Below are 10,000 nucleotides of genomic sequence, written 5' to 3'. Positions count from 1 at the left end.
TGTACTCTTGGCTTATTTGGCTTCTCTGCATCAACCCTCAGGGGATCTACGGCAGGCTGTTTGTGTGGATTGTGGACAAGATCAATGCTGCCATCTTCAGACCGCCCTCCTGTGAGAGTCCGATTGTCCGGAGGTCCATTGGCCTGCTCGACATTTTCGGCTTCGAGAACTTCATTGTCAACAGGTGAGTCAACAGGTCAAAACGGTGTACAGGCTCGGGGGAGGCTGGTTATTCCGTTCCATGCACAACAATGAGCCCATCCTTCGATTTCTACCTCCACCAGCCTCCCCTGGTACTGTGCATTACTCAACAGTAGAAAATGACAGTACAGTAGACAACATGAGTTTGCACAGGTTTAAAAATATGCATTTTCAATCAAGTAACTCCCACATCCCACGCAACCCACATTTTCGTTGCCTACCTCTCTCTGTGTGTCTCTCCCCGTAGTTTCGAGCAGCTGTGTATTAACTTTGCCAACGAGAACCTGCAGCAGTTCTTTGTGCGCCACGTGTTCAAGCTGGAGCAGGAGGAGTACAACCTGGAGGACATCAACTGGCAGCACATAGAGTTCACCGACAATCAGGACGCTCTGGACATGATCGCCAACAAGCCCATGAACATCATATCCCTTATCGACGAGGAGAGCAAGTTCCCCAAGGTAGACTTAGTGGCTTTACCAACTATGGTGGACGTGGATCCAAACCAGCCCAGTACAGCTCAGCTGGGCTCAGCTAAGTTCAGCTCTGTAGTGTGAATTACGGTTTAGAGACTGTAAGGGCCTTGGATTTCGGAACTAGGATCTGGGGTTTGAAATAATGATGATCCCTGAGTCCTTTGAGTAGGAGGGTTGTGCATCTTACAGGCCATGCACCTAAATGGCTGTTTTTCTGTTTGTCTCACAGGGGACAGATGCCACCATGCTGAATAAACTCAACTCCCAGCACAAACTCAACTACAACTACATTCCCCCCAAGAACACCTATGAGACTCAGTTTGGTATCCAACACTTTGCTGGCGTGGTGCACTACGAGGCCAGAGGTACAGATTTTTGCAAGGCAAAGCACATCCGGTGTTAAAAACATGTCTCTTTGTTTCACCAGACTGTCAACAACACCAGCCATACATGTTGCACTGCAGTTCAGTATATTTCACACTGGCATGTCTCCACCAAACTGAACAATATTATCGTATATATCATGATTTTATTTTTTAAGTAATATTGTGAATAATAAAATAACACCTAACCCTTGAATTAATTACCTAACAATCGAAATAAGAAAATCACTGATGCTCACTTTATTTTGATCAGTCATATCTTGAGAGGGTTAAGACAATCTAAACAATCTGAGAATCCATCTTGTTATTCATCTCCTGTTATCTCTTTTTTCCAGGCTTTCTGGAGAAGAACAGAGACAGCCTCCACACTGACATCATCCAGCTGGTCCACTCCTCCAAGAACAAGTTCATCAAGCAGATCTTCCAGGCAGACGTGGCCATGGTGAGAGACCTTGTTGTGTCAAGGGGTGGAGTTTAGGTTTCAGTGGCCCCAGTCACTCCACTGAACAATCAGAGAACACCAAATGCTGAACTGATATGATAGTCCTGTATGATATGATGGTCCTGTATGATATGATGGTCCTGTATGATATGATAGTCCTGTATGTGACAGAGGAGGTCATGGTCGTTTGCATGACAGTAAATGCTAAGTGGGATGCTTGGGATGACCGACCCAACTCTGACGTCACCCTGTAGAAGCTGAGATTTAAAACGGTTAAGGTTAGGGTTAGGGTTAGATTAAGGTTAGGATTGGGCTTAAGGTTACGGTTAGAGTTATGGTTTAGAGTAGGGTCATCCTAAGGATCCCACTTAGCATCTACCTTTTTCGTGATCCCGTACCGCCAGGGGCTTCCTGTCTCCCGGTGATGATGTCAGTCAGATGTGTGTGATCAAATCAGATTTTATAATAATGGTCATTTACACAATATACAGGATACGATGCGATGAAATGCTTTAGGGTCGGCAGTTCAGCAACCCACTTCCCCACGCTTTCCATCTCTCAATCCTCCTCCTCTCTTTGTCTTTGTCTTGTCTGAATTCTGGCCTCAGTTTCTGTGTGGCTATCTGCCGTCTACCACTCCTCCTCCCAAGGTAAACCACCCTCCATCCTCCCTGTGCATCGTGCGCTTGTACTTTACTTCTTTAACCCTTCGTCTTGTACTTCTTTAACTAGAATCCATAAAAAAATGACACTTTCTCCCTCTCTCTGAATTTCTTATGAACAAAACAATGGTTATTGCTGCCGAGCAGGATTTCAGACTCCTCCAGAGATGTAATTTGGGAAACACTAAGTAACAGTATTTCATTGAATGCAGCACCCCCCAGTGGTGGTACTGTGGTACTGCTCTCAGGAAGTGTGTGTGTGTGGGGGGGGGGGGGCTCCTCTGTGTCTATGCTGTGCGGGGAGACTGTCTGACTGTTCACCTCACAGCAAATTGACTGTAGCGGTGAAGGAGAGGACATACACAAGAGAGAGAGGGTTTTTTTAGACAGTGAGAGGAAGAGAGAGAGAGAGAGAGAGAGAGAGCAAGAGACAGACAGACAGACAGACAGACAGACAGACAGACAGGCAGGCAGGCAGGCAGGCAGGCAGGCAGGCAGGCAGGCAGGCAGACAGACAGACAGACAGACAGACAGACAGACAGAAAGAAAGAAAGAAAGAAAGAAAGAAAGAAAGAAAGAAAGAAAGAAAGAAGTAAAAGTTCTTACCCAGGGGAGGGAAAGGGTCAAACTGAGGGAGAGATGTCGTGTTTTAGTTCTTTCTATATTGTTCTAGATGAGTGTGCTTCAGTATGTGTGTTTTGTGCATTTGTTGCATTGATGCAGATCCATACAGCAAACACGTACTGTATATCCTGTACATACATGTATAGGTGCTTTGTGTGTGTATCTGCTTTATGTGTTTGTGTTCCCTGTATTTGTGTTAAAGGTACAGTATGCGTCTGAATGCCGACAGTAGCCTATATTGTAAGAAATTGTGGAATTTGGTAGGCACTCTTTTTTTGGACCTGAGCTTGTGTGTGAGTGTACATGCTTGTCAGGGGAGGCTGGTGGGGGTAGAAACGTTTGATACCATTCCTCATTCCATTCCATGCGTCACAATGAGCCCGTCCTCCGATTTCTACCTCCACCAGCCTCCCCTGGTGCGTGCCTGTGTAGTGTAGGTTATTTTGTTTACATGTGTGTATTGTTTACATGTGTGCCTTGTTTACACGTATGCATTGTTTCCATGTGTGTGTTGTATGTGGGTCCTGTCAGGGTGTGGAGACCAGGAAGCGTTCTCCTACTCTGAGCAGCCAGTTCAAGCGTTCTCTGGAGCTCCTGATGAGAACCCTCAGCACCTGTCAGCCTTTCTTCGTCCGCTGTATAAAACCCAACGAGCTCAAGAAGCCCATGGTGAGTGTGTGTGTGTGTGTGTGTGTGTGTGTGTGTGTGTGTGTGTGTGTGCTTGAGCGTGAGCGTGCAAGTGCGCGTGTGTGCATACACCTAACGGCCGTGGACATTGCATCCCATTCATGTCCATCTGTCTGTCCAGCTGTTTGACCGGGGGCTGTGTGTGCGTCAGCTCCGTTATTCCGGTATGATGGAGACCATCCGTATCCGAAGGGCAGGCTATCCCATCCGCTACACCTTTGCTGAGTTTGTGGACCGCTATCGTGTCCTCATGCCTGGGGTCAAACCTGCTTACAAACAGGTGAACACAATTACTGTCACTGTCTATTCTAGTCAGGGGAGGCTGGTGGGTGGTAGAAATCAGAGGACGGGGTCATTGTAATGCATGGAATGGAATGAGGAATGTGGTTGATACCATTCCGTATTTGATGCCATTCCTTATTCCATTCCATGTATTACAATGAGCCTGTCCTCTGATTTCTGCCTCCACCAGCCTCCCCGGGTCCTACTGCTATCTAGCCACCGCCAGCCATTGGTTTAGAGAACTGTCACTCATTCCCTGAGCTTGTCTTATAGGAGGACCTAAGAGGGACATGCCAGAAGATAGTGGAGGCTGTTCTTGGACGTAATGATGACTGGCAGATTGGGAAGACTAAGATCTTCCTCAAGGTACTGACTGTACTGTACTTCCACACAAGGAACTGAAAAACAACAAGAAATGTTACGATAGCATTATCAGTAATTGTACATGTTTGTAAAAAGGTTCTTGTTGTATGGGGACTGGATTCTGTATGTCAAGTCAACTTTTCAGAGAAGCTTTTTTATGTTTTATTTAATGGCCTCTCTTCACTGATGTGTTTATCCCTGTCCTCTCAGGACCACCATGACATGCAGCTGGAGATCCAGAGAGACAAGGCCATCACTGACAAGGTCATCCTCATTCAAAAGGCTGTACGGGGCCTCAGGGAGAGGTGAGGGATACTTCCACCTATTGTTTAGATATGTCAAGGCACATACTGTCGGTTGAATTATGTGAGAGGTTTTTCTCTCTCACTCTCTCACTCTCACTCTCTCTCTCTCTCTCTCTCTCTCTCTCTCTCTCTCTCTCTCTCTCTGTTCCAGGACTAATTTCCTGAGGCTCAGGAGGGCAGTGACACTCATTCAGAAGAGGTGGCGGGGCTATCAGTGCAGGAAGAACTACACCGCTGTGAGTTCCTCTGTCTCCATGGTTACCAAGAGACTATTTCCTGGACTGTCAAAACTCCCAGTAACATGTCCTGAGAACGACACTGTTTGTTTCATAGATGTTCCAACGGCCGTTTAAATTCCTGAGAATATTCTTGCATTTTCAAGAGATATTTTTGTGTTTCATGCCGGAGGAGGTTTTGTGACTGCGTCTTCGTGTCCCCCCCTCCCCAATTCAGATGCGGGCGGGCTTCTTGCGTCTCCAAGCCGTCTACAGGTCCAGGAAGTTCTACGTCACCTACCGATTGGCCAGGGCGCGAATCACTCACCTGCAGGCCTGTTGCCGTGGTTTCCTGGTGAGGGGGGCCTTCTGGAGACGGCTGCACGCCGTCATTGCCATCCAGGCGTGCGCTCGTGGCATGATCGCACGCAGAGTCTGCCAGAGGCTCAGGGCAGAGGTAAGCTACTCCACTTTCACTGCTCTTAGAGAACAGAAGCGTAAACAAAGGCTGACTACAGTAGGCATCTCAGAAGGAATGCTGTGGAGACTAGGTCAACAGAACTGAGATTCATCCACACGACAAAAGACTGATTGTGGTCAGACCATTGCAGTACTCCGAATAGGTCTCTGTATGAGAGAAAACCAGGCAGACATAACCCCTGCTCTCTCTGTCTCTCCCTCTCTCTCTCTTTCTCTCCCTCTCCCTCTCTCTCTGTCGCTCCCTCTCTCTCTCTTTCTCTCCCTCTCCCTCTCTCTCTGTCGCTCCCTCTCTCTCTCTTTCTCTCTCTCTCTGCTCTCTCTCCCTCTCTCTCTCTCTCTCTCCCTCTCCCTCTCTCTCTCTGCTCTCTCTGCTCTCTCTCTCTTTCCCTCTCTCTCTCCCTCCCTCTCTCTCTCTCTCTCCCCCTCCTCTAGCGCCAGCGGCGGTTGGAGGCGGAGCACCAGCATATGGCAGAGGAGGAGAAGCTGCGTAACCAGATGACTGCACGGCGGGCCAAGGTGGAGGCCGAGAGGAAGCACCAGGAGCGCCTGGCCGAGCTGGCTCGCCAGGAGGAGCAGCGGGAGAGGGAGGAGAAGGAGGAGGTGCGCAGGAAGAAGGAGATGGTGGAGCAGGTGGAGCGGGAGAGGGCACAGCCCGTGGATCACTCGGACATGGTGGACAGGATGTTCGGCTTCCTGGGGAATACTGGAGCCTTGCCCAACTTGGAGGGGCAGGGGCCGGCTGGGTTTGAGGTGAGGATGGGGGGAGCGTGTGGACAGGGACAGGGGGTCATTTGAGATTCAGTTTTTTCTGTGGCGCACTGATTATCAAAGTGTAATACTGAAAATCGTGTGTGTGTGTGTGTGTGTGTGTGTGTGTGTGTGTGTGTCACAGGACCTGGAGAGTGCTCGTCGGGCACCAGTGGAAGAGGAGGACTTGAACGAGGCCCATCCTCTTCCTGATGATGAGGATGAGGATCTGTCGGACTATAAGTTCTCCAAGTTTGCTGCCACCTACTTCCAGGGCACCACCACATACACCTACGTGAGACGGCCCCTCAAACAGCCCCTACTCTTCCACGAGGACGAGGGAGATCAGCTGGTGAGTTTGCCCTTTGAACTCTGTGTCACCTGACCTTGCTTTGAAAACATTTCACACATAAAGACTTTCATGTCTCATCCAACAACACAGAAACACTTGGACTGCCAGGGGTTGCTCGAATTGAATCAGCAAATGTACAACATATGCTTAATGTTCTTCTTGGGCAAAAGCAAAGAAATCATAACATTTCTATGATCAACTCACCCAAAGTTAAAAACAATGTTAACGTCTCAAACGTATTAAACCACTCTCCGCCTCACTTCTTCTCTTCCTTCCTCTCTACTCCCCCTCTCTCCTCCTCCTCTCACATTCCTCCCTCTCCTCTCCCCCTCTCTTCTCCCCCTCTCATATTCCTCCCTCTCCTCCCCCTCCTCACCCCCTCTCTTCTCCCCCTCTCCTGTCGTCTCTCTCTCTCTCTCTCTCTCTCTCCAGGCTGCTCTGGCCGTGTGGATCACGGTGCTGAGGTTCATGGGAGATCTACCGGAGCCTAAGTACCACATCTCCATAAGTGACGGAAGTGAGAAGATCCCTGTCATGACCAAGATCTACGAAACGCTGGGCAAGAGGACCTACAAGAGAGAGCTGCAGGAACTACAGGTGGAGGGAGAGGTGAGAGAGGGAGGGGAGAGAGAGAGGGGAGAGAGGGAGGGGAGAGAGGGGAGATGGAGGGGAGAGAGGTGAGAGAGGGAGGGGAGAGAGGGGAGAGATGGAGGGGAGAGAGGGGAGAGAGGGAGGGGAGAGAGGGGAGAGAGGGAGGGGAGAGAGGGGAGAGATGGAGGGGAGATGGAGGGGAGAGAGGTGAGAGAGGGAGGGGAGAGAGGGGGGAGAGAGGGGAGAGATGGAGGGGAGAGATGGAGGGGAGAGATGGAGGGGAGAGAGGTGAGAGAGGGAGGTGAGAAAGGGAGGGGAGAGAGGGAGGGGAGAGAGGGGAGAGATGGAGGGGAGAGAGGTGAGAGAGGGAGGGGAGAGAGGTGAGAGAGGGAGGGGAGAGAGGGGAGAGAGGGGAGAGATGGAGGGGAGAGAGGTGAGAGAGGGAGGGGAGGGAGGGGAGAGAGGTGAGAGAGGGAGGTGAAAGAGGTGAGAGAGGGAGGGGAGAGAGGGAGGTGAGAGAAGGAGGGGAGAGAGAGAGGGGAGAGCGTGAGGTGAGAGAGGGAGGTAAGAGAGAGAAGGGAGAGAGGGAGGGGAGGTGAGAGAGAGAGGGGAGGTGACAGAGGTGAGAGAGGGAGGGGAGAGAGGGAGGAGAGATAATTACCACCTGGAGAAATTCTTGACCACCTGACCTGTCTCATGATTAACATGTAATTCAAATCTTATCCTCATGGCACGACTTCATGCACTTCATCTAACAGTGTCAGTATTCCTTCTGCCCATGCCAGTAACATAAAAAAACCTTCAAAACATGCTCAATAAAATTCATTCAACACATAATTTTCACTTCATATTTGCATACATAAAGTTGATATACATCTCGGTTACATTGTGAGTATATTACAGTACAGACCTGGTGCGTTTTCTAGGAGGGATAGGAGGGGTGTGCTTTGAGGGAGCAAGCAGAGGAAGGAATGAAGGAGAAGTTTTAAGGGAGGAATGGTTGAGTGGAAGGAGGAGGAGGAGGGCATCAGAATTTAGGGACGACAGTATACTGTAGATTAAGTGGATTGGCCTTCAATTGTGGACACTGACCATGTGACCTACCTCCACTCTCTGCTCTCCCTCTACAGAACAGCTCCATAGAAGCGCAGAAGAAGAACAGTGTGAGACACAAGCTGGTGTCTCTCACCCTGAAGAGGAAGTCCAAGATTGCTGAGGAGGTCAGTCTCACACCGTAATACGTCACACTTTCAACATGGCTCCACCATCCACACCTGCCATATCATAGGAACACCAGCTCAGCATTTATCACCCAACAGACTCCATGGAGGTGATGGCTTATGAATGTTCCCTATTGGCTCCTCCTCTCCCCCTATAGGTGACCAGGCGGTTGACGGACGGCGATTACAGCCTACAGGGGAACAGCATGCTGGAGGACCGGCCCACTTCCAACCTGGAGAAACTTCACTTCATCATCGGCAATGGCATCCTACGGCCCGCCCTCAGGTGACCCATTGTGTTTATAACCAATGAATTACCTTTAGGGTCGCTAACACCAACCCTCCTCCTGGAGAGCTACAGAACTGGTTGAATCTCAAAAGTCTTTGCTTGCTTCCTCACGTCCTCTATCCTCACCTCCTTCTCAAAACACATTGGAGGAGAAGGCCAGAGGGGGAGGAACCTCAGACCTTCTCATCCAATGTGTTTTGAGAAGGAAGCGATGATAGATCGCTTAGACACGAGGAAGCGAAAAGGAATGACTTTTGAGGTTTTGCCACTGCTTGTGTGTCTGTGCAGCTCACACACACCTGATTCAACAGGAGGCTGGTGGAGGTAGAAATCGGAGGACGGGCTCATTGTGTGTGTTTGGTACCATTCCTCATTCCATTCCATGCATTACAATGAGCCCATCCTCCGATTTCTACCTCCACCAGCCTTCCCTGCAGTCAGTAGCTCTCCAGGGCCAGGAGTTTGTAACCACTTGCTGAAGGGAGTTTTCTAGTTCTTCTTCTGATCGATTGGCCTGCTCTTGTGTCCCTTACAGGGATGAGATCTACTGTCAGATCTGTAAGCAGCTGACCCAGAACCCGTCCAAGAGCAGCCACGCCCGAGGCTGGATCCTGCTCTCACTCTGTGTCGGCTGCTTTGCTCCCTCCGAGAAGTTTGTCAAAGTATGATAAGACGCACTGCCTGACTTTATAAACTGTTTCAAATGTGTGAGCCTTATACTCTTTATCTGTTTATTGAACATAACACTTAAATAACCAATTGTTTAGGGCCAGATGTATTCATCCATGTATCTGTATCTGTCTCTCTCTCTCTCTCTTTCTCTCTCTCTCTCTCTCTCTCTCTCTCTCTCTCTGTCTCTCACACTCCCTCTCTTTCCTCCCCCCTTAGTATTTGCGTACATTCATGAACAGCGGTCCTCCCGGCTATGCTCCGTACTGTGAGGAGAGGTTGAGGAGGACGTTTGTGAACCTCACCAGAACCCAGCCTCCATCTTGGCTTGAACTTCAGGTACTTGCAAAGTTAGTCCAGAACCTGTTTGTGAGGTGATTCGGAAATCAAGCTTTTGTGATGAGTTAGCCCTGCCTGTGGCTTCTAAGCCCAGATATAGCCCTCGTACCACAAGGATGTCCTCTTGATGTAGTGGTTTAGGTCAGTGGCACCCATGTGAGAGATCCCTGGTTCAAACTTTGCCGGTTACATTTGACATGACAACAAAGGAGTTCAGGAAAACAGAGAACCAGTTCAGGAAAACAGGGACCAGCCACCAGGCCAGAGTAAAGCAGGAGCCTTGAACCCTCATGTTATTTGTCTTGCGTCCTCAGGCCACTAAGTCTAAGAAGCCTATCATGCTGCCAGTGACGTTTATGGACGGCACCACTAAGACCTTGCTGACTGACTCTGCCACCACAGCCAGTGAGCTGTGCAATGCTCTGGCAGACAAGATCAGTCTCCAAGACCGCTTCGGCTTCTCCCTCTACATTGCCCTGTTTGACAAGGTACTGCATGCACACACAAATACCATACATGCATAGATACTGTGCACATATACAGACTCTCTCCCTCCCACTATCTCTGCCTTGCTGACACACAAAAAGACATAGACCCACATAAAGTGTTTGCTCATGCATACGCATATGCACACACACACATACAGAACGCACACTTCTACACAGCATAGTCCAGT

At 49.5% G+C, this 10,000-nt stretch overlaps 1 protein-coding gene across 1 annotated transcript in view; it reads left to right on the top strand.

Moving 5' to 3' along the window:
• myo7ab (myosin VIIAb) overlaps nt 1-10,000 on the top strand; it is a 26,546-nt gene that overhangs the window by 7,163 nt on the left and 9,383 nt on the right. Inside the window, exons 9-27 of the mRNA XM_083665155.1 lie at nt 42-184; nt 449-659; nt 904-1,039; nt 1,393-1,499; nt 2,108-2,149; nt 3,317-3,454; nt 3,594-3,752; nt 4,028-4,120; nt 4,328-4,422; nt 4,574-4,658; nt 4,876-5,094; nt 5,550-5,867; nt 6,010-6,216; nt 6,649-6,825; nt 7,938-8,027; nt 8,186-8,313; nt 8,852-8,978; nt 9,205-9,324; nt 9,639-9,812. Coding sequence (XP_083521281.1) covers nt 42-184; nt 449-659; nt 904-1,039; nt 1,393-1,499; nt 2,108-2,149; nt 3,317-3,454; nt 3,594-3,752; nt 4,028-4,120; nt 4,328-4,422; nt 4,574-4,658; nt 4,876-5,094; nt 5,550-5,867; nt 6,010-6,216; nt 6,649-6,825; nt 7,938-8,027; nt 8,186-8,313; nt 8,852-8,978; nt 9,205-9,324; nt 9,639-9,812 — 2,769 coding nt within the window. The remainder of the gene's footprint in view (nt 1-41; nt 185-448; nt 660-903; nt 1,040-1,392; nt 1,500-2,107; nt 2,150-3,316; nt 3,455-3,593; nt 3,753-4,027; nt 4,121-4,327; nt 4,423-4,573; nt 4,659-4,875; nt 5,095-5,549; nt 5,868-6,009; nt 6,217-6,648; nt 6,826-7,937; nt 8,028-8,185; nt 8,314-8,851; nt 8,979-9,204; nt 9,325-9,638; nt 9,813-10,000) is intronic.

This window comes from Argentina silus, assembly GCF_951799395.1.
Source record: "Argentina silus genome assembly, chromosome: 2".
Classification (NCBI taxonomy): Eukaryota; Metazoa; Chordata; class Actinopteri; order Argentiniformes; family Argentinidae; genus Argentina; species Argentina silus.
This window is presented reverse-complemented; position numbering and strand designations above follow the sequence as displayed.